General features: G+C 55.5%; 2 protein-coding genes across 2 annotated transcripts; one reads left to right on the forward strand and one right to left on the reverse strand.

Moving 5' to 3' along the window:
- Positions 1-15,926: 15,926 nt before the first annotated feature.
- On the forward strand, positions 15,927-16,859 carry LOC137159251 (olfactory receptor 52K2-like). Its single transcript, XM_067557407.1, has one exon. It carries the CDS (start codon positions 15,927-15,929, stop codon positions 16,857-16,859), a length of 933 nt encoding a protein of 310 aa, XP_067413508.1.
- A 5,877-nt stretch (positions 16,860-22,736) lies between these two features.
- Positions 22,737-23,693, reverse strand: LOC137159250 (olfactory receptor 52R1-like). Its single transcript, XM_067557406.1, has one exon. It carries the CDS (start codon positions 23,691-23,693, stop codon positions 22,737-22,739), a length of 957 nt encoding a protein of 318 aa, XP_067413507.1.
- Positions 23,694-24,294: the final 601 nt, after the last annotated feature.

Consider the following 24,294-nt stretch of genomic DNA (forward strand, 5'->3'; position numbering starts at 1 on the left):
AATACTTGGCACCCCGGGTTTCAAAAGATGTGGTTCTTGCAGAGATGCGATTCCCGTCTCAAATGACTACTCGCTGTGTGTTACGTGTCTCGGGGAAGGACACAACTCCTCAGAGTGTATTCACCACACTAACATGAAGGCGAGAGCCGAGCGTGATAGGGACCTCCAACTGACGCTTATTTTAATGGAGAAAACCCTCAAATCCGCATCTGAACCAGGCTCCAACAGAAGGAGGGATCAGGGCAAGGCCCACTCCTCTACAACCAGGAGGAAAAGGGCCCTGACCTCGCCAGGGAGAGACACGCCGAAAAAGAGGGCGTCTCCAGCCAGATCTCCGCCTTCCATGCCGCCTGCATCCCGGGTGAGCCCTTTCAATGCCCCCGGCACTTCCAGCACCATCTGCCCCAACAAGACATTGGTTTGACAAAAAAAGTCAACGGCGCCGAGACGCAGCCGTGATTCTACCACGACACCAATGGAATCGGCACCAAGGCCGAGCATGGCGCTGACGTCTCCTCCCATGGCACCAACAACATCAGCACAGAAAAAGGCGGCACGCAAGACAAAAGCAGCGTACACCGTGCCCATCGACAAACGCGCGTCAACTTCAACGGCAAAAACAGCGCGAAGCGGGGGCCTGGACAGGTCCAGCTGCAGAAATCTCCAATCGACGGCACTGGGACACGCCAACACCTGAAGTGGAGCACCCACTGGGACAGCACTTGAAGAAGAATATGGCGTTTTTGGGCTGTTGTTCTCTGACACGAAATGTCGCACCCTCCTCGAAGAAAGGGTGGACTGGCTTCTAATAGACCCAGAGAGGGACTCATTTTCCCTCCCACCTGCCCCTGAAAGGAAGAGACTGGGAACTGAGCTAGCCAGACGGCCAAGGCACGAGCGGAGGCAGCAGCCACCCCAAGAGGGAGAGAGCTACTTGCCAGGCCTGGCCAGGAAGAGGTGCCATGCGGTGCACCTACCCCCTTCCTGTACAGACTGGGAACAGTGCCCGATAGCGGGGTGGCAGGAATGTCTGAGGGGGTGGTCTTAAGGGGCTTCTGGGGATCAAGGCCTTTAGTTGCCCTCACAAGGGCCTGGGCTGGAGCCTGGTGGAGTGGAGGGCCCAGGGCTCCCCAACCAAACCGCTCTCTGCACCCCGACCGCCAGGCGATGCTCCCCACAAGTGAAGACCATCACTCTGCCCCACTGACCCCTGGCGTAGCATAGACCCAACCATGGGTCTTCCCTGACTCAATTCCTGCTTGAACCAGCACAGAGCTTTCAGCCAGACGTCCACTCTTGATGTAGAAGTTACTAGGGATGGAGAACCCGCCACAGCCTGGGATAAGTTGTCCTACTGGCTAATCACCCCGTCACTGTCAAAAAGTCCCGCCTTATTTCTCGGCTGAATTTAGCCTCTCAGCCCCTCTCCTTCTCCTGCCTCCAATGGTTTGACACGTCTCTGGACACACTTTGGCCCGTGTCCAAATTCTGTCCATCTGTCCCCTCTGATTTGCCCCCATTTTTAGCAGGGATCAGATTCTGAGGGCCAGGAAGGGCGTCAGGTGCTCCTTGTACATAGCAGGTTGCTGGTCAGGCGCTTGTCCCAGATATGGAGGGGTTTTAGAGCTGCCTTGATAGCGAGAGATACCTGAGATGTGGCCTCCAGGAGAGACATGCTGCCTGTTATGTGAGCATACCACAACTGCGAGTATAATCACACACAGCACCACTGGTAGCTGAGCTTTCTAATACAGTGGGCGTTCCGCCACATCTCCCCTTCTCAGTTTTACAGTCCTACCCATTACGAAATTTTACCAAATGCACCTTGTCATGAACATAACATAACATAACACTGCTGGACTGGGTCAGACCAATGGTTCGTCTAGCCCAGTCTCCTGTCTCCCATAGGGTACCAGAACCAGAATTTCAGGGACAATGCACAGCACAGGGCAATGTTGGAGTGATCCAGCCCTGGCTTCCACGCCTGGCTTCTGGCAGTCAGAGTTTAGGTTTGCTCTGAGCATGGGCTGCATCCCTGAGTATCTTGGCTAATAGCCATCGATGGACCTGTCTTCCATGGACTTATCCAGGTCTTTTCTGAACCCAGTTATACTTTTGGCCATCACAACATCCCACGGCAATGAGTTCCAAAGGTTAATTGTGCAGTGTGTGAAAAAGTCCTTTCTCATGTTTCTATTAAACCTGCTGCCTATTGATTTCATTGGGCGACACCTTGTTTTTGTATTGTGGGAAAGGGTAAATAACCCTTCCCTAGTCACTTTCTCCACACCAGTCATGGTTTTATAGACCTCTAGCAGATCCCACCTTAGTCGTCTCTTTTCCAAGCTGAATAGCCCTAATCTTTTTGGTCTTTCCTCACATGGAAGCTGTTCCATACCCTTGCTCATCTTTCTTGCGCTTCTCTGACTCTTTTCCAGTTTCACTGTATTCTTTTTGAGCTGGGATGATAAGAGTTGGACACAGTATTCAAGGTGTGCATGCACTATGGATTATTGTGGTGGCATTATATTTTCTGTCTTTTTTAAAATCTTTTTCCTAATAACATTTTTTTAGCCTCTTTGACCACTGCTGTGAAATGAGCTGATGTTTTCGGAGAACTATCCATGCTGTCTCCCAGATCTTTTTCCTGAGTAACAACGACTGATTCAGAACTCATTACTATATGTGTATTTGGTATTATTTTTTCCATTGTGCATTACTTTGCACTTATCCATATTTAATTTCACCTACCATTTTGTTGTCCAGTCACCCAGGTTTGTGCGATCCCTTTGTAACTCTTCGCAGTCTGCTTTGGACTTAACTATCTGGAGTAGTTTTGTATTATTTGCAAATTTTGCCGCCTCACTATCTACTCCTTTTTCCAGATCATTCATGAATATGTTGAGCAGTGCTGGTCCCAGGACAGACACACCATCCAACTAAACACCATCTATCGGAGTGTGTCTATTCTGTCGCCCCTCACCACTGCAGTGTTTGAGCACCTCCCACGTACATCAGATTGGCCAATGCCCAATCCCCAGAGGGCTTCATGTCACTTCCAGCTCTGCTCCCTGTGAATGTGGTTCTTACTGTGGTGGAAATATTTGATCCCAGAGGAAGGTTTGCAGCATTTCCTAAGGGTGTCCAGACTGTGGCTCCATCCCGTCTCTGCTGGAAGCTTGTTGTCCAGCTGGATCCCCTCAGCTCAGAATACTTCATTTCCAGCTCTCACACCACATTGATGCTGTTCCTCTTCCTCCTGACGTCTGTCTGCCTTCAGCCAGCCACCTCCCGGGGCTCACTGCAGGTGCTGCCAGGCAAAACTAACAGCCACAAGGAAATGACTGGCCAGAGAAGTTTTCCTTCCTAGCGTTTGACACTTTGGAAAAACTGCAGTTTTAGACTGTTCTGTGACGTCCCCCGTCAGCTTCGGTCTGTGGTTTCAGGCAGCAGAGACTCCAGGAGGCCACGAGGGACCGTGCAATGGCTAGTGGAGTTTACAAGAGAGTGTTCAGACACTGTGGTGACGGGTGACAGCGCAAAGCCCAGAGAATGAGAGTGAGAAAGCAGAAGGAGCTAAAGGATCAGTCTGGGGGGGGTTCAAAGCAGAGGCCAATGGTTGGCATGGTCAGAAGACAGGAGGATGCTGCGCTGCATGGACCCTGGGTCTGAGCCAGCATAGCTAGAGCCCTGCAAGTCCACAGATATCCACTGCATAGCCACAGGTAGCTGCAGATTGCTGCAGATTGCGGTGGATGCAGATCCAAACTGTATATTAACGCCCTGCAAAGCCGGGGATATCCACTTCATATCTGCTGATCATTTCTGGAGATCAGATGCGGACAAAAATGTTGTATCCACGCAGGGCTCTGAGTATAGCCAGTCTTATGTGCAAAGGGGGAGTGCTCAACCTGTCAATGCAGAGCTGTGCTGGTGTCTGAGCTTTGCATCTCTCTCTCCCCTTTCAGCGCCACCGTTCTGAATAAAACAAACAGATCATCAGCCCCATTCTCTATTGGGGGAGCATGGGAATAATTTCTGCCCCAGCTGGCTGTCTCTTCTCGGCAGCTCTCTGCCTGGCTTCCCCAGCCTACTGCAGGCTTTGGAATAGGCGGAACCTCTCGGGAGCATTTAATGTTAATGATCCTCTCTAGGGCCCCATGATCCGTTCATTGCCGGGGGTTTTGGGACCAGCGAGGACTGCCAGCTGATTACCGAGCCACGAGGGCATTGGGCAGGGTCCGTTGGGCCTGTCTCACTGAGCTGCACCTGGTCTGTTATGCGAGGGTCATGCCCGGTCTCCCACTGGCTTCAGGGCCGGGTAAGTACTTAGAGGCAGGAGCTGTGTGACAGCAGGGCGAGTGGCCTTGAGGTGGGAAGCACATTTTGTTAGGGGACAGGAGCTGGCAATGTTCTCATGAGATGGCAGATCAGGCCTCTCAACGGCTGTAAAAGCGGATGAAGGCTGACGCAAGTGGGAGATCTCCAGTCACTTCGGACTTTCCCCTGCCACTGGGCTGCGGACCTCCAGCTTGTCAGGGTCGTGTGGTCGCTGGAGGTGCACCAGCCTCCCCGTGGGAAATGCATTCTCCAGCCTGCTGAGGCCTGCGGCAGCAGACAAGTGGTGACAGGAACAGGGTTAGTGAATCGGGCAGTCCCTAGCCACAAATCTGCATGTAGGCAGCGGGAGCTAGAGAGTCGTCTTGCACCTGGACTGAGACGGGGTGCAATCCGACAGCTGCTATCGCGACTGAGCAATCCTTTTTAGGATCCCCTCTGCACACCCCGCACGGGGAGAGGGCTAGGAAAGGTGCCCCAAACCTAGGCTGTCTCATCCACTCCGGGCTGGGTTCTCGTATTCAGCAGGATCACTCTGCCTACAGTCGAAACTATAAAAAGACAGTGACTTTTGCTACCTGGAATGTTGCCCCCCCCCCCTCGATGGATACAAAGATAACGTAGGAGTGGAAAGAAGAACTGCTATCATCGCCAGGGAGCTGACATCGCTGCCCTGAGTGAGACAAGGTGCCCAGATGAAGGTCTGGAGAGGAAAATCTGCAGAGGACAGGCGCGTCCATGGTGTTGGCTTTGCAATTCAGATGTTCGTTAGGCGGCTCACAGAATTACCTGTAGGAATCAACGAACGCCTTGTGACTCTCCGTTTCAAACTTAGCAACAGCCACTTTGCTATTGTCATCAGCGCATAGGCCCCAACTCATGATGCTGACGAGAAAACCAAGGGACAATTCTTCTCAGCTCTGACTGAGTCCTGACTAAAACTCCCAACCAGGGCAAGGTAATTCTCCTTGGAGATTTCAGTGCTGGAGTTGAGCATGAGTCAGATCTTTGGCATGGCGCGATTGGAAAAGAGGAAGTAGCAGCATCCTCCTTCTGAGTAAATGCATAGAACATGGCCTGGTTGTCACGAATGCCATCTTTAGATTGCATGATACGTATAAAACCACCTGGAGACATCCTCGCTCCCTCACTGCACCTTCTTGACTACGTTATTGTCAGAGATGAAGATCAGAAGGATGTCTGCATCATGAGAGCCATGCATGGAACTGATGATTGTTAGACAGACCATCGCCTTGTTAGATCCATCATGAACTTTCAGGTTGGTTTGAGGCACATACACAGGCAAATTCAGCACAAAAGAAAGCCAGCGTCACGTCTCCTCAAGATACAGTGACTTGGGAGAAACTCTCCAAGAGCGGTTTGCCGCTCCCAGAGCCGGCTTCCAGTCCAGTGGTCTGCACAGCACTGGCTGGCTATGATAATGAATATTTCTGGAAGGAATTAAAGGCTGACATTCTCTTGGCTTGTGTTCAGTGCATTGGCTATGTCACCCGATGAGAACAATGTTGAGATTCAGTGTCTGCGCGACTGGAAAAGAAAAGCTCTTTGCACATGGCAAAATGACATATCACACCCACAGCAGGAAGAGGCATGTAAGCAACTTAAGGCTGAAGCCCAAAGGAAAATTTGCGACATCAGAAATAGGTGGTGGCGAGAAAAGGCCAGCGAGATTGAACTCGACACTGATGAACATGACATGAGGAGCCTTTTTCTGGCAACACGGGACATTTATGGTCCACGCTCCCACGGTCTCACGTCACTCCGAGCCCAAGACTGGCTGAGGTACCTTAAGGACAATGAAGCCATCAAAGCCAGATGGAGGGCTTTTGAGTCACTCCTGGATTGTAGAGTCATAGAAGATGAGGGTTGGAAGGGACCTCAGGAGGTATCTAGTCCAAGCAGGGCCCCCACATGGGGTGGAAGGCTACACTTTACCGGGGTCCGCAGGCCCTGGGCGGCCAAGCCCAGGCTGCAACCCCCATTACCATGAGGAAAAAATTGTCATGGCTCATGAGATTGTGTGTCTGAGATGAGGGATCGTGGTGTGTGTGTAGGAGGGGACCCGTGTTACACGTTTGTACTGGGCCCAAAAACGTTATGCTTGGGCCCTGAGTCCAACCCCCTGCTCAGAGCAGGACCACCCCGACTAAACCATCCCAGCCAGGGCTTTGTCAAGCCGGGCCTTAAAATCCTCTAAGGCTGGAGATTCCACCACCTTCCTAGGTAACCAATTCCAGTGCTTCACCACCCCCCTAGTGAAAAACTTTTTCATAATGTCCATCCTAGACCTACCCGCCCTGCAACTTGAGACCATTGCTCCTTTTTCTGTCATCCACTACCATTGAGAACAGCCTAGCCCCGTCCTCCCTGGAACCCCCTTTCAGGTAGTTAAAGGCTGCTATCAAATCTCCCCTCATTCTTCTCTTCTGCAGACTAAACAAGCCTAGTTCCCTCAGCCTCTCCTCATAAGTCCTGTGCTCTAGCCCCCTAATCATTTTTGTTGCCCTCCGCTGGACTCTCTCCAACTTGTCCACATCCTTTTTGTAGTGGGGGGCCCAAAACTGGACACAATACTCCAAATGCGGCCTCACCAATGCCGAATAGAGGGGAATAATCACTTCCCATGATCTGCTGGCAATGCTCCTACTAATGCAGCCCAATATGCTATTAGCCTTCTTGGCAACCAGGGCACACTGCTGACTCATATCCAGCTTCTTATCCACTGTAACCCCAGGTCCTTTTCTGCAGAGCTGCTGCCTAGCCCGTTGGTCCCCAGTCTGAACCGTGAGCTCTGATGCCACTATTGAATCCATACCTCAATGGTATGAAAGAGAATCACTTGCTGATTCCCCTCCCTCCCCCTCACCCCAAAGAAGTAACATGCGCCATCATGCAGACGAAGAACAACAAGGCAGCAGAACCAGAAAACTGATGTGGGCATCATAAGCTGGGAGGAGCAAACCACCAACCGACCTCAATGGCGTCTACTGGGAGATGAGGTTGCAAGTGTGAGCCAAGATTTTGTCCTGGGCCCACAGCCAGCTCCGGGCATGGCAGAAACAAGGGCTCTGACCACTGATGTCAGTGTCAGTGAAAATGCGAATGGCTCCGGGTTGGGATGTGAGACTCAGTTTCCCCTCGCATTATCTGAGCCAAGCTAGCTCAGGTGCAAACCCACTGGGGCCAGAGTGAAGGGCCTGGAAGACAAGTCTCCTGTCCCACCTTTTGGCAGAGGCTGGGGTGATGTGAATCCCGTGTCTCAACCTGCCCAGGGATGAGAGAATCGGTGGAGACCCTTTCTGGAGAAGGAATAAAGATTTTCCCGATGCAGAAATGCTCCATCCCACATCCAGGACAAAATAAGGGGGGGAGAGGGACAGGACAGACAGTCCAAAAGTATTCCAGTGTTACCAGATTTGCCTTTCACCTTGGGGTGTGCTCATTTATTAGGGTTACTTTCCTGGAAGGAGATGTGATTCTAGGGGTGTGATTCTACTAATGTACTGCTTGTGTTACTTGTGTGTTCATAGGGGTACAAGTCCCCTCCCAATGGAGCTATCCTGCAGGACCTAAGATTGTCAGGGCTGGGTTCCTCCAGCCCCAGATTCAAATAAACACCCCACAGATACACACACACACATACACAGTTCAGATTAACTTAGTGTGTCTGAGCAGACCGGGCTATCAGCACTCTCAGCTGATCCCTTATGTGTCCCTGAACTCAGCAAGCTGGTGACACCACACTCTCAGTGGCCAGCCTTATATGCCCCTGGGCAACACACCAGAATAGAGCGCACTTCTGAGCAGGCTGGGTCCAAACAGCACTTTTCGGCTGCTCCCCTTATTTGCCCCTGGACTCCGTAGGCTAGGCAGAGCAGCACTTCTCAGCTCTCCCCTTCACATGTCCCTTTACACCACAATTGTTCTAACAGTAACCCCCTGGATGAGCAAACCCCATAGGATTTTTGGGCACTCCAGGGGTCTTTGGCTTAGGTAAAGAAGCGTTGCTACAGAGCAAGATGGGGGCCAAGAACACAAAGGAGTAAAATAAAGTTTGGAGAGATAGAGAGAGAAAGTGGCAACCAGCGTGATTATAACAGGTATTTTATTGCCAGGTGTATAAAACTTATGATACCAACAGCGATACCAGACAAGGAGAGACAAACAATCACACGCTTACAATACTACACAATGACAGGTGGGGTATTGGAGAAGCTAGCCCAGGTTTGATTACAAAAGTAGAAAGTTATACCTGGACTAAGAGAGAGAGAGAGAGAGAAAGTGTGTTGGGGGAAAAACCGGGGGGGCAGGGATGTGGTCTCACCACTCCATGCAGCTCCGAGGTTCCCAGGAACAGGCTGGTCAGTTTAGTGTCTGGAGCGCTTTTTGTCTGGCAGAGTGCCCCACATGAACAGTCAGGAAGAGGGGAAGTTCCAGTGGAACTGATGCAACATTATGGATCCAAGCATCAGAACAGAGGGTTGAACTCTGATAGGGGGTTTTGTAGACCCCAGGTTTGTTTATGGATAAACAATGTCTGGACAAAAGGAGCTGATCCTTCCTGGAAGGGCGTCTTTCCTTGAGAGACAGCTCACCATGCGACCAGGATTCAGTGTTTTGCATATCAATAACTAGAATGGTCTGATAACTGCGGAGCTGGGTGTGTACAGGTGTGAGTTCATTTACATCGAGAGCAGAGATCTCCCAACATGCAGTGCGTCCCTGCTTCGGCAATCCCAGAGTTCAGTGCGTTCCTTGCTTTACCAATCCCAGAGTTCAGTGCGTGTTCCAACTTCGATGTAGATGAGGCTTCTGTATGCCCCCTTTTACATCTTTGATGCAGATGAGGCATGGGGAGTTGTGGAGCGCTTGATGGGATTGTTTTCCACTGCCTTGTCATATTGAAATGCCTTTGGTTTCTGGTTCAAGCATGGACAGGAGGGTTTTTTTTTTTTTTTTTTTGGGGGGGGTGGGGTTCAGGTGAGCCAGCCCTGGTTCCCCAAGAACACAGAGCTGCTAGGTAACATCCAGGCCTGGGGGTAGGAGGAGGTGCCGGGAGAAAGTACTTTCCTTCTCATAGACTCTAAGATCAGAGGGGACCATCACGATCATCTAGTCTGACCTCCTGCACAACGCAGGCCACAGAACCTCCCCCACCCGCTCCTGTAACAGACCCTGACCTAGGACTGAGTGACTGAATCCTCAAATCATGGTGGAAGGACTTCTGAAGTAGCCAGGACCTTTTCCCACTGGTCAAGGGGTTACTGGAGCCCAGGAGTTACTGCTTGGTCAGAGCGGCTTTCCGGGTCCAGGCCTGTCCTGACCACCCAACGATTTGAGCGGGTGCAGTCCTCACCACCCTGGTGGGAGGGAAACCCCGGAATGCGGCCCTAGGAGCTGGCAGTTTCTGTGCAAGCATGAGACGAGCCCTTTCCGGTTACCCAGAGCGGGTGGCCCACTCCCCAATCCCCCAAGGAAACAGCACAAGTGACTGAACTAGAAGCAATTCCAGACAGTATCTTTCATGTTCCTCGGCATGCGTCATTTTCCCACTCTGGGCAGAAATAGCACGTGAGTGCCGACGTGCTTTCAGCTAATGCAAATACCAGTTAAACTAACTGACTGGTCAAACTGACGTGAAATAAGTGGAGTGAATTAAAACAGATGAAACTACGTTGAGAGCCCACTGGACGATTACCAGCTTTACGTGGCTGTTGTCTCTGTCGTGGAGAGGAGAGCTTTCTCGCCTGTATTTTCTCTAACATTTAGTGCTTGGTTGATACTTAGGAGAGTGCGTAAAGAGTCATTGCTCTCACTCCTTTTCGCACATGGCCAAGAAAGGAGACAGCATTACACCCAGAGACACTCCTGTCCCCTCCTCCCGGTCCACGTAGCCATTCCACCTTGGATCCATGGGCTTCTCCATACCCCGGGCAGTACCCAGCTACCTGATAGTGACAACAATGACCACAGCAACACCATCATTAGTGACAACCACATCTGGTTGACGGAGTTCACCAGCACTATCCGTTAGACGGGCTCAGTAATAGCAACCCAACTCATGCAGCCACGGCTTTGAGTGTCCTGTTGTGCCTCCATTTCCTATCGCGCTTGGTTTTACGACAATATCCTGATACGGGCGGTATCATTTCGCCACTAAGCCCACTGCAGATTGAGAAAGCATCGAGTCAGCCCAGAGAGGGGTCTCTCTGGTGGGGTAGACACTGGATCTCATTAGAAGGGCAGAACTAAACCATCAAGATGGACAGCCTGGCTGGTCACAGGAAGGATCCGCATCTGGCCCAGTCACAGAGTCCAGTGAGATCTATGGTCATTTGACTCAGGCTCTCCCCCACCCCCATCTTGCGTGCTGCATGAGCCGCAGCTCAAGAGCTGCCACACCTAGACACACTGGAGGACTGGGCCAAAAGAAATCTGATGTAGTTCAACAAGGACAAGTGCAGAGTCCTGCACTTAGGAAGGAAGAATCCCATGCACAGCTACAGACTGGGGACCGACGAACTAGGCAGCAGTTCTGCAGAAAAGGACCTGGGGGTAACAGTGGATAAAAAGCTGGATATGAGTCAGCAGTGTGACCTGGTTGCCAAGAAGCCTAATGGCATATTGGGCTGCATTAGTAGGAGCACTGCCAGCAGGTCACGGGAAGTGATTATTCTCCTCTATTCAGCATTGGTGAGGCCGCATCTGGACTATTGTGTTCAGTTTGGGCTCCCCACTACAAAAAGGATGTGGACAAGTTGGAGAGAGTCCAGCAAAGGGCAACAAAAATGATGAGGGGGCTGGAGCACAAGACTTATGAGGAGAGGCTGAGGGAACTAGGCTTGTTTAGTCTGCAGAAGAGAAGAATGAGGGGGGATTTGATAGCAGCCTTTAACTACCTGAAAGGGGTTCCAGGGAGGATGGGGCTAGGCTGTTCTCGGTGGGGGCAGATGACAGAACAAGGAGCAACGGTCTCAAGTTGCAGTGGGGGAGGTCTAGGTTGGACATTAGGAAATAGTTTTTCACTAGGAGGGTGGTGAAGCACTGGAATGGGTTACCTAGGGAGGTGATGGAATCTCCATCTTTAGAGGTTTTTAAGGCCCGGCTTGACAAAGCCCTGGCTGGGATGATTTAATTGGGGCTGGTCCTGCTTTGAGCAGGGGCTGGACTAGACACCTCCTGAGGTCCCTTCAATCCTCATCTTCTAGGATTTTGATTCCTACAGTGAGGGGAGAATCCCTTCCATTGCTGTAGGGTCTAGAGCTGTGCTACTGTAGCGTTCCCAGTGCAGACATCCCCTCACCTCTCCATCTTCTCTGTGCCAGGACAGACAGGCTGGGTCTGTGCGTCTCTCAGCCAGGCATGTCCTACAGCCCTGGAGCCAGTTCTGCGGGCTGACTGGCAGCCCCAAACTGCTGCATGGAGGGCGCAGAGCCCCACTGAGCTGGGACTCACCCTCCCTGGTTTCCATCTGGAACCCCTTCAGTGGCTTCACCAGTGGGAGTGAGAGCAGGATCAGGCCCCCGAGGCTTGCCCTTGGTGCGTCGCCCGCCCCAGCTCCCTCGGGCGCCCTTCGCACAGGCCGGGGAAAGCAGGGGACTGTTTGTCAGTCTCACGCTCTCCGCTGAGCTGCAGCTTCCCAGGTGAGGTGGAAACCCTGCTGGGATTCCACAGCCACGGCTATAAATGGCTCGGCACCGCGCTCCTCTGCACGTCGCAGACTCTTCACACCCTCCTGCTGCCCAGGACAGCCCCTCCCTGCAGAGCAGGAGCTGGGTGAGTGCTGGGCTCTGGAGCCCAGAAACACCCCTCGGCAGCAGCACCTGCCCCACATAACAGCCCGGAGGAAGTGCAGAGCTGAGCCAGGTGAGGGGGCCCTGCTGGGCGGGCTGTCCCGGGCCGGGGAAGCGCGGAGGGGGCAGGCTCATGGTGTGGGGCGAGCGCTGGGAACCAGGTGGGTCTGGAAGGCTGGGCTGAAGAAATGGAGCTTTTCAGTTTCCTTTGCCACTGTTCCCCAGCAATTCTCAGAAGCCAAAGCCGTGGTAAGTTAACTGATTCCCTGCAAGTGGTGTCCGGCTAAATCACTGCGGCACAGCTCCTCTGTCTGGCGAAGAACTGACACAAACGAGGGCTTTCATCCAAACGACTCTTCCTCGGCGGTTAAGCACACATGCACACATGCAGTGGGTTCAGGAGATCCCTGATACAGCCCCCCCGCTGAGATGATTTCCAGTGACCACTAGCCGGGCTTCCAGCCACCCTCTGTCTGCCCAGCTGACGGGGAGTTTAGGTGTCCGCTCCTTGCCTGAAGCAAAGCTGCTGCTGACTGCGCTGAGGTTCGTACCGTTATCTAATTCTTTACAGCTAACTCTGACAAAGCACGTAACCTGGAGCGACTCCTAGTGCGTCAGCATAACAACCTCGCTGGGACACCAGTCCTCCGGATTCCAACCACTCCTCCTTATCCCAAAACATGTCCAGTCTTCCCAGCCAACCCAGCAATATGTCAGGGGCACCTGAAACATGCAACTCTCTGCCCTTGCCTCACAGAGATGTAGGATTTTCCTAGCTGTGTGACGGCTGGTTTTCAGCTGGCACTGGCTGGAGACACAGGATGGCTGAGGGTGACCAGATGTCCCTATTTTATAGGGCTCGTCCCAATATTTGGGGCTTTTTCTTACATAGGCGCCTATTAACCCCACTCTCTATCCCGATTTTTCACACTTGCTGTCTGGTCACCCTCGGCTGGTGACTGCGGTACTCTCAAGTTCTGGGGTACGCGCAGGAATGTCCAGCTCTGGGCTAACACCCCATCCATAACTCCAACGCCCCCCTTTGCTGCCTCTAACTCCTGCCTGGCTCCAGAGCCTGCGCACCCATACGCACACAAAGTCTCCCTGCCAGGCTCCTACTTAGCTGAACTCTTTCATAGCGTCACGGCTTTTAAAGTCAGAAGGAGCTGTCAGACCATCTAGTCCGACCCCTGCCCGGACAGAATACATCCGGACAATTGTTCGTTGGGGAGACAATTCCTTCCTGACCCCTGGCTGAAGTGCTGAAGCATGAGATTGGATGAACGCCACTGTCTTAATGCAGAGCTGCAGGCGTGATGAGTGCATTGAGAGTGATGCAGACCACGGTCCAAGGAGGAAGGGGATGAACCGGGGGACCCCCTTGTGAGCCCATAATTGTCCAGCCCCATCCCCCACACACTCACACACACAGGCCATCAAATCACTCCCAGAAGCTGGATTAAAGTATCCGATTTAAAAAGGTATCAAATCTCTTCTGAAAGGCTGCAGGCGATGGTGAGTGTCCGCCCCCAGGTGAGCTGTGCAATGTCTAATACCCTGGCTGCTAGGGACTTGGATTTGGTTCAAGGTTGAATTTATTTAACTTTAACTTCCAGCCCCAGGACCTCGTCCTGCCTTGGTCTGCATCGCTGACACCCTGCCCCCCACCCCCGCTCTCTTGTCTATGTGTCGGTACCGATGCACACTGATCAAATCACATCTCACCCTTCTCTTCAATGAGCTGAGTAAACTGCTTCTCTAACCTCGCTTGTTTGCCAGCCCCTGCTCATTCTGGGGAATGATCTCCTTTGAACTTTCTCCAGTGTTTCCCCATCCTCAGTGAAGTGCAGACACCAGAAGGAGACACTATTTTAGGTGCTTTCTTCCCAGCGATGTGTACAAAGGCAAGACCAGTTCCTGGCTTCTGCTGGATGCTTCCCTGTTACACACCCGAGGGCAGAGAGCAGGTCAGTTCCAGCAGGTTTTTGGTACAAAGCTGAAGTTGCCTGAACCCGCCATCCTGAGGCAGGCGGCTGGCTTAGCGAGAGCACCAGAGCCAGCCGTGCAGGGGTCAGCTCCGTCTGGTAGCCTCCCCCAGGGCTCCTGTCGGGCGTTGATATTGCGCGTGTGGGCAGCTGGGCCCATCCCGCGGGGGAGCGAGGGCGTCACGGCTCTGCTTGTTGATGTTACTGTGACAGGCAGCAGGCCCCATTGCACACGGTGTGGTACAGGAGAGCAGTGCCCAGACAGTCCCTGTCCCAGACAGCTCCCTAGCCGGGATTTTGACCAGCCGCAAGAGATGCAGAGACACAGACCCGGCAGGGACACGGGGGGAGAGGTGGGGAGCACGAGGGGACAGCAAAGGGGGGTGCTGTTTGCATTAGCTGGTATTCTCACCAGGGCTGGGCCAGGGAGGAGCTGGGCATGTCAGCATGGACAGGTGAGTGGAACGCTGCCGCCCCGGCTGCTTGTGTGTGTGTGAGAGCATACGTCTCTGCTTCAGCTCCCCCCACTCAGCAGAGCTGGAGACGGAAGGAGAACATGACCGTCCCAGTCCCAGCCAGTGCCCAGCCGGTGAGCCTGACCCTCTGTTTGCGCTCACACGCCCCAGGCAGGACTTGCTCCTCTGGCTGCCCGGGGCCCTCTTTAGAGTGGGCATGGAGGGGCTCGGTGCCCGCGGCCTGTGGGAAACCACCCCCCGTGGAGGAGCTGCCAGCCGTGAGTGAAGCTGCGGATATGGCTGGGCGCCGCAAAGGTCCCCTCCCTTGTCAGTGTGGGGAGCTGCAGGGTGCGGCCGGGCCCAGGGGGCTCCTGGCTGAGTTTGGCAGCTGAAAGCCACGTGAGCATTGAGGGCAGGCTCCATGTCTCCATGCGCAGAGAGCCCCTCGGGCATCCCAGCCGGAGAGAGAGAGCACGGGGAAGACGCCTCGTTAGATCGCTGCAGCAGGGCACAGAGGGGCAGGGACTGCCTGCGGGGTGGGGTGTGAGGGGGCCGGTCAGGATCTCCCGGTTCAAGTCACACACTAATGACCACGGGGTCGCTCTCCCTCTGTCGTGTCCCCGTGGCCAGCACATCTGGAGGAGACGTTTACAGCGGCTGGTCTCCCGCTGGCAGCGTGCGTAGCCGGCATCTCCGTCGTATCCGCACACCGGCAGCTCCCCAGATTGCACGGGCTCTGCCTGCGCTGTCGGAGCCGTGGTGTGACCGGTCGGTGGGAACCCGCTTGCTTCCTGGGCCCGTGTGCCCCCTGCCCCGCGTACTCAGCACCTGCCCACACTCCGATGGCTTGAAACAGCACGACCAAGGCCTCGGGACTGCAGGAAAGGCCCTTCCTGCCGGGAGCCAGGGTGATGCTGTCTGCCTGAGTCTGCAGCCAGCCTGGCACAGTGGCGCTGAGAGGTGTGAATGCCCCCATGCGGCACTGGGGTTAGCGCTGAACCTGGTGTAAATGTCGGTGTGAATTGCTTCACGGCTGCTCGCGTCAGCCCCCGATCGCCCCCTCCGCTTTCAGAGCTGGATACCATTTCGCGGGAGCAGTTTGGGGCAGGAGCTTGTCACTGGCATTTGCAAAGCACCTCGGGCACTTTTGGGTGCCCCATAAATCACAGGGCGTCAGACTGGGGCAATAAACGGGGAGATGATGAAGGCCCGGGTGACTATTGTGTCCCTTCGTGCTGTGCAGAGGGCGCTGAAATATTGTTCTGGTGTTTGTCCAGTCACAGGGCCAGGACGCAGGCGTGCCGTGGACCAGACCAGACCCAGCCGGCCCCACCATGGCAGCTTCCAACAGGACCACGCCCCACCCCTCCACCTTCATCCTCCTGGGCATCCCGGGGCTGGAGGCGGCGCACGGCTGGATCTCTATCACCTTCTGCTCCGCCTATATTCTGTCCCTTCTCGGGAACTGCCTCCTCCTGGCTGTTATCAAGACCGAGCCGAGCCTCCACGAGCCCATGTACCTTTTCCTTTCCATGCTGGCACTCGCCGACCTGGTCGTCTCCAGCACCGCCCTGCCCAAAATCCTCTCCATATTCTGGTTCAAGGACGGGGCCATTGGTATGGACGCTTGCCTGGCCCAGATGTATCTCCTTCACTCCCTGACCACCATGGAGTCCGGGTTCATATTGGCCATGGCCTTCGATCGCTACATCGCAATCTGTAACCCCCTGAGACACTCGGCCATCCTGACCCACAGGGCCGTCGCCAAGATAGGGCTGGGGGTGGTTTTGAGGGGGGCCGTGTTACTGGCTCCACACCCGTTCCTGCTGAAATGGCTGCCGTACTGCGAGACGAATGTCATTTCTCACACCTATTGTGAGTTCATGGCCCTGGTGAAACTGGCCTGTGCAGACACGACCGTCACGAGAGCCTATAGTCTGGTCGTAGCGTTTCTTACGGGGGCCTTGGACCTGGTGCTGATCGTCCTTTCTTACGTGATGATATTCCGGGCCGTCTTCAGCCTCCCCTCGAAGGAGACGCGGTTCAAGTCCCTCAGCACCTGCGGTTCCCACCTCTGTGTCATGCTGGTGTTTTACACGCCCGCCTTCTTCTCCCACCGCTTCGGCCACGTGGCTCCTTATGTTCACATCCTTGTCGCCAACATCTACCTCCTCCTCCCTCCCGTGATGAACCCCGTCATCTATGGGGTGAGAACCCCGGGGATCCGGCAGCGGGTGCGCCATGCCTTGGGCGTCACCCCATCCTGAAGGCACACGGAAGAGGAGCCACGCCCAGGCAGGCCATGTCAGGCACAGCTCAGTCCCTCCCCGCTGTGGGATCCAGCCGTGGCCTCGCCGAGCAGCAGGACTAATAAACATGTTGCTCTGGGCCTGTAGCATGCCTGGATTTGGCTTTTCACGGCTGCAGGGCGCGGCTCTCACTTGGCATTTCCACCCGGCCGCTCCCGAGCCCAGCCACGCCCAGGCCCTCAGCATGCCAGGTGCTGTACGGCATACAGCCAGAGACGGCTCTGCCCCATGGCCTCAGATCTCGATAGACATGCAGGACGAGGGTGGGCGACAGGCAGGGATCTCGTCAGCCCCCTCACAGTGGGGGCAGGCCCAGAGAGCCCAAGGACTTCCCCAGATCACACGGGGAGTCTGAGAGAGAGCCAGGAATTTCTTCAGGGCACAGCCAACCTCTCTCTCTGGAGGTCGGGAGGAAAGGTCACGGTGGGCAGATGTCCCTGTTTTATACAACAGTCCCGATATTCGGGGCTTTGTCTTATATAGGCGCCTATTACTCCACGCCAGCCCGATTTTTCACACTTGCTATCAGGTCACCCTACACTATCCCCACTAGAGCCTGCAGCCCTCCCGGTTCAAGAAGCGCCCAGAGATTCCTGTTGGATGTACCGCAGCTAACAGAATAATCATGAGACACGTCAGCGCTGTGGGTCCGGCAGCAGAGGGCAGGGGCGATGTGCCCCTGCTAGCTGCGTTGGCCCCGGCACCCAGGAAGGCAGAGGGGTCCAGAGCAGGGTGAAGCAAGAGTGAGCTGGTGCAGAGGAGGCTGATGAATATGGCTGGTCGGAAGCGTGAGTAGGACGAGAGCCTGCCACAGCCAGGACAACGTAGACTGGAACGGGGGGGGGCTGGACGGGGCTATGTCAGAGCGTGAGGAGTGAAACAAAAACTCTTCAGGGCCTGATTTACAGCCAGTCCCCTCATAAGAGAACAAGGTCCTGGCAAAGGCAGAGGACGCACATGGCCAACCACTGGGATTTCCAGCTGCAGGGAGGACAGGGCGTCAAGTGCTCTGAGCGGGTTTGAATGTCGGGACTCGCGAGAACAGCAGGAAGAGCAGAGGAGTGAGCGGGTGTCAGACGCTGAGCGCCGGCTCACAGGAGTGTCTTCTCCTTCCCCCTGCTCCGCGTGGCACAAGGAACGAAGGATCGTCAGGGCTTTGTCCTGGTGACACTCCAGGCTGGGGGCAGGATACTGGGCCGGAGGGAGCAGGCGGTCTGATTCAAGCAGGCAAACTCTGTGTTCGTGGGTCGGGAGCTGCAGAGCAGGGGCTGAGAGTGACACAAACCTCGGGGGATGGGCCTTGGGTGGGGGGGAGGCTAGCCCCTGGGATAGGAGCAAATGCAGTGCTGATGTCAGCAGCTGCAGGGCCCAGACTGCAACTCCCTGGGGCTGGGCGACGGGGGACGGATCACTTCCGATGGCCCCGTTCTTCTCATTCCCTCTGCCACTGTCGGACGCCAGGACCCTGGGCTAGCTGGGCCCCCGGCGTGACCCGGTCTGGCGTTCTCATGTACGAAATGTCTGTGATCTCCAAGCACTTCACAACCATGAGTGACTTTAGCCCGCACAGAGCCAGTGAGCAAGAGGGAAGTGTCCTGTCCTTGCTGTACAGGTGGGGAAATGAGGGCACGGAAGCTAAGGGACTCACCCAAGACCACACAGCAATTTAGTGGCAAAGTGGAAATTGATCCCAGATAGCCTGCGTCACACGGCTGCGTCTTGACACAGGGGGTCTCGGCCATGATTATCTCTAAGCCAGGCGTGCTGGTCCCATGTGACCCACAATAAGCAGAGACCAGCAGATTTCCTTTCCTGTGCTGCCTGTCTCTTCATGTCCGCACCCATCGCTGTGATGCTCTGTTCTCCTCACTCACTGAAATGACAGAGTTTCCTGGGACACCCGAAGTGGCCACCCCAGCCCACGCAGGCAGGACTTTCTCGTCTATTCCAGTCACTTTGCCCTGTGTTCGTTCCCGTTCCACAGAAAGCATTCAGGGCTCCACGCCCGTTCCTGGCATTGCCACACAACCCCCCCAGCTCCAGAATGCGGAGCCATGCCCTTCCCTGGCTTCGCTTTCCTGGGTCTCAGCCTCCTTTCTGGGGGTTGGGTCAGTCTGAGGGACCCGTGGCCTGACAAGCAGAGTCCCAGGGACAGGAGAATGGGGGAGACCAGAAGGGGCTTCCTTGCTCACTGCCAGGTGAGCTGCAGCACCCCCACCCACCAGCTTCTCTGGGATTTCTCTCCTCTCTGCACTGGCTGCAGCTGCTATTTGTGAAACCCAGGGAGCGTGTAAAACGGGAACCTGTCTGTGCGTGACTAGCGCAGCCAGAGAGGGCTCCCGCCGCCCTGGCCTGACCGTCCCAGGCTGTGGGTGGGGGTCCGCACCTAGATCCAGCTGCCTGTTCTCTAGCAACGTTTCGCCCTCTCCTGTGCCAGCCCTCTCGCCATATGGAGCCAAAAGCTCTTTCCCCACCGCTTTGCCACTTGGGCTGGCCCGTCCCCTCGCAGGGCAGGTTTCCTGATCAGCTGCTAGGCTCCTCAATGCAGGCTGCGGAGCCAGCCCCTCCCTCTGCCTAGTCCTGGCCGTAAGCCAGGCCCTGGGCGCCCTCCGGCCCAGAGGGACGGGGGAATTGCAGGCTGCCGCCAGGAATGTGGGACAGGCAACCAGCAGCTAAACATCCTCCTGTCCTGTCCTGTCCTGACGCGGGGCAGCAAGCCCAGCGTTGCGCTGCAGAGACGCCGAGAAGGAGCCCCCCCTTTGCTGTTTTTGTTTAACGTAACACCCAGCCTGAGAGGCCTACACATTTGCTGGCTATTTTGCCTCTTTTTGGTCACTGTAAAGGTGTTGTCTGTCCTGTCCGTCTCTGGACTTTTTTATTCAGCCGGACCAATGTGACTGCAAACATGTTCTGATTAGGCCAATTCACTGCAAAGCTTTATTGTGCTGGCCTTTTTCACTGCAAAATCAGGAATTAGCCCCCCGCAGTCAATGTCTCTTCCAAGGCCACAACAGACAAGATAGCTGGGTGGCTCGACCGTCCCTGCCCCACCGTAGAACGCCTGCGGTTTGTGATGAGTGCCGGCTTCTGAAACTTCTTTCAGCGTCTGCCACAGTCCCTGGCAGCGTGCAAAAAAAAATGAGGCGTGTTCTGGCAGCTTTTCTGTCATCGATTGCCAGTGCCACAGACACAGGCTCTGTACTGAAATCATTTCATCTGGATTTTGTTCATCTGCTTGCCTAGTTCGTATATTCCCTGGCTCAGAAAGGCCTTGTCTGATCTGAAAAACTGGAGGACAGATTGGTGTCCTTTAGCTTCCTTTAGTTCCCTTTCTTTGACCTCCTTCCGTGTCTGGCTGCCTGATTCGTATTTATAGCCAGCACCAGACATGGCAGTGGGGGCTGTGTGTGTGTGACTGGGAGTAATTAGAGACTTACTCACATGTATTTTGGGCTTGCAAATCCTACCAGAAGCAGCAGCAGCCCTGGCTCCCTCTGTCTTAGGGTGCTTTGCTTTCGCCTCCCACCAGCTGTCCCGCCTGCCTGTGCACAAGGAACTCTGGCACTGGTTGATCTTGATATGACAAACCACGTCACAGAGAGGAGCACGAATCTGTCTCTCGGTCTCCAACGACAAGTCCTAGTTTAATTGCACAAGCGCACACTCGCTACTCTAGAGACGGGCCAGGGCCGGGCCAGCAGGCCCAGCAACTCGCGTGAGACTGCTCGAACACCGCTTCCGATCGGCTCCAGCGAATCTCACGAGAGCCATAGATACAGGGAAATGAGTCTCTTTAAATGTCCTCAGGCAGGATCTACAACTTAGCCTCAATTTTTTCCTCATGGTAATGGGGGTTGCAGTCTGGGCCAGGCACCCCCAGGGCCTCCGGGCCCCAGTAAAGTGTTACCCTTCCCCACCCCATGTGAACAGGTGCTGGGTGCAAGTCTGGCACCCCGACTACAGCCAGAGAGCTGCCTGCTGCTGCCCATGCTACAGGGAAGGGGAGGGTGTCATCACGCCAGCAGGTGAGCCCCCTCCGACCTTCACTGAGCTCCCCCCCAGGGCTGCCCCCCCGCTCCTGCTACGTGTGTGGAAGAGTGTTCCCGGGGGTGCCCCGCTCACCCCTATCCTAGGGGCTCTCATTAAGTGAACGGACCCCTGGCTCCCTGGCGGAAAGCCTGAGAGGGCAGAGTTCTGCTCCGGGAACACGTCCCCCATCGAGAAAGGCCCCCGCGACCAGAAAGACACGCTTCCCCCAGGGGCGCAGCCCGGCCTGGGGGTTTTCACACCCCTGCCCCGCGCCCGGTGTAGTTCTAGCTCTGTCCTATGGGTCTTGTCGTAACATTTCTCCCTGTGGAATAAAGCCCCACCCCGAAGACCGTGCAACCCCATCCGCTGTGCCAGGGCCCCAGCCTGGCGGCCGGGTTTATCAGGGCCCATGGACGGTCTCAGCTGAGGAGACAGACCTGTCCTGGGACGGAAAGTGGGATGTGGATCCGGGGTCTCCTCACTGCAGGGGAGGAAGCGAGCTGGTCTCCACGGCAGCACTAGGAGCAGATACTAACGGCTCAGGAGGCAGGGGGCATTGGGGGTGTGCGAGGGTCTTTGGAAACAAGGGCCGGTGTTGCCTACGAGGGCTTGGAACGAGGTTTGGGACCGTCTCCGTCTGCGGCAGGATGGTGTCTGAACCGGCCCTGGGGTGAGGGCTCCCGGCGCCCCTCCCGGAGGGCTCATCACAGGATCACTTCATACCTGGCCAGGCTTGGCGGAGAGCGGCATGAATAAGGTTTATAGCACAGTTCAACATTGCAGGACAGGTCGCACGGCTAGCGAGGGGGCCGTGGCCGTCTCCCCTCCCCACAACCGCCTGGTCTGAGGGAGCTTGGCTCTGCATTCCCCGCTCAGCCCCATCCTCCTGCAAGGGGCCAGGCGCCACCCAATGCCTCTGTCCCAGCTCCTCAGCTTGCCTCCGGCCCCCTTTGTTGGTCTGCTCTCCTTGCTGCCGCTGGGAGGGCTGGAGGGGACGTGGCACTTGTCTGTGTCTCATGGCCCCGTTTCCCTCGCTGGGGCCGGGCATGTGTCTGTATCTCTGGGCCCAGTTCCCCCAGGCGTGCGTCTGTCTCTCTTGGGCCTATTCCCCACCAGCTAGGGCCCTGTGCCACACACAGCCCATTTCCTGCCATTGTATTGCCGGCCGTTTCAGGGGATTGTGTGTGAATTAAACTGGGATCTCTTCAGGGCCGGGTTGGGGTCTGGTTTGGTTTTGCTGCGGACGGTTTCCTGTCTACGCTGGGTGGTGTGCAGCTGTGTGACGGATAACAGTCACAGATAACCTAGCGCACCAGCTCAGAGCAGCATCCCTTTGGATGGTTTGCGAGCCCAGTAACGCTGCCCAGTGTGGTCTGCGTCACCACACACCAGCCAGAGCAGCGGTGTGTATCTAGCTGAGCGTTGCACATTTGGGAATCGTTCCAGACGCGGCTGTTTGTGGTTCAGCTGTGCCCCGGTGAGTTCCTCACATGACTTCTGCAGTGCAACACGCTGATACTATTAACCATCTGGAGTGATGGGCGATGGAGATCCCCACACACCCCCCCCAGGAGATCCATCCAGCGCCAGGCTGAGGTCCCCGTGGGAGCAGAGGGAAAAGGTTTCCCTCTCACATTTGTCATCAGAGCTACCCCTGCAGTGATCTGACCTGGTGCCTTCCTGGACCAGGTGGGGAAGGTGGACTGCATGGTGACAGCTCCATGATCACCTGCCGCTGTCGAGGGATGGCAGATGATGAATGGGTCAGAGGCCATGGTGATGAACCTTTTATATTCCTAGCGTAAATTAGACAGGCACACGTTGCTTCTGCTGGAAGATATGGAGTACCCTGTCCCGGATCTGTCTGGTTCTCACCCCGTACACGATGGGGTTTAACATGGGGGGCACCAGCAGGTAGAGATTGGCCACCAGGATGTGCACATGGTGGGGGATGTTGTGGCCAAAGCGGTGGGTGAGGAACGTGAAGAGACAAGGGATGTAAAAGGCCAGGATGACACAGCAGTGAGATGCGCAGGTGCTAACGGCTTTGAGGCGGGCGTCTGTGCCCGGGAGCTTCAGGACGGCCTGGAGGATCATAGCATAGGACACAGCGATGACAAGCACGTCACCCCCCACCACCGTAAAAGCCACAAACAGGCCGTAAATGACACTGGCTCTAGCGTCCCCGCACGCCAGCTTCACCACGGCCATGTGCTCGCAGTAGCAGTGGGCAATGAGGCAGTGGTGGCAGAAGGGCAGCCTGCGGATAAGGAGGGAGAAGGGGCTCACCAGCAGGACCCCGCGTGCCAGGACCAGGCTCCCCAAACTCACTACGGCGGGGACGGACAGGATGCTGGAGTGCCGGAGGGGGCAGCAGATGGCCACATAGCGATCCAAGGCCATGGCCATGAGCACGCCTGACTCCACCGCGGAGAAGGCGTGGACAAAGAACATCTGGACAAGGCAGGCATGGAAGCTGATCTCCCTGGGGCCCTGCCAGAAGACGCTCAGCATTTTGGGCAGCGTGGACGTGGCCAGGACCAGGTCGGTGACGGCCAGCATGGCCAGGAAGAGGTACATGGGCTGGTGCAGGCTGGGCTCTGTGTGTATAATGAGGAGAACAATGATGTTTCCCAGCACGGCAACGACGTACATGGTGCAGAACGGGAAGGCGATCCAGAACTGGGCCTCCTGCAGTCCTGGGATGCCGACCAGCAGGAAGGTGGCAGGGTGGGATTGGGAGCTGGTGTTCAGACATGACATGACGTGCTGTTCTTCTGCTCCCTGGGCTGGGAGAGCTGTCACCCTGTAAACAAGCAACAAAGAACCCGTGAGGGCTGCTTCGATTCCTGGGAAACACGGGGGCAAGTGAGCTGCTGAGTATTGGATCAAGTTCCGCTGTCAAAATAGCAGCAACTTGCACAGAAGCAGGGGCGCTGGAGAATGTGGCAGCGTGTCGGTCTATGCAAGAGACTGTTTGAGAGGTTTGGTTTTTTTTTTTTTCCCCTTTGAGATTCAATTCCCTTTCCTGTCCTAGTGAGCTAGTCTGCTAGTGAGTGTGAGTGTGAGAAGAATGAAGCATGATGGGGAGTCAGGCCCGCTGACATGGGGGAATAGAGGGCAGTTGCCCAGAGGCCTGACACTTTGAAAGGTCCCAAATCTCTTCCACCCACCTCCTCACCTCTCCCACCCCCGGCTGCTGCCTGTCGTGTCCCTCCTCCCCCACCGTTCAGCCCCCCCCCCAGCTGTTGCTCGCCACCTAGAGGAAGGGGGAGTGTGGGGTGGAGAGGAGGGACATGGTGCCGAGTGGGGGCAGAGGCGGGACCGGAGGTGGAGCGGGGGCAGACTGTGGGCAGGGCTACAG

The sequence above is a fragment of the Emydura macquarii genome, unplaced genomic scaffold, assembly GCF_026122565.2.
Source record: "Emydura macquarii macquarii isolate MOO-44397 ecotype Brisbane River unplaced genomic scaffold, CSIRO-AGI_Emac_v2 contig_1823, whole genome shotgun sequence".
Classification (NCBI taxonomy): Eukaryota; Metazoa; Chordata; order Testudines; family Chelidae; genus Emydura; species Emydura macquarii.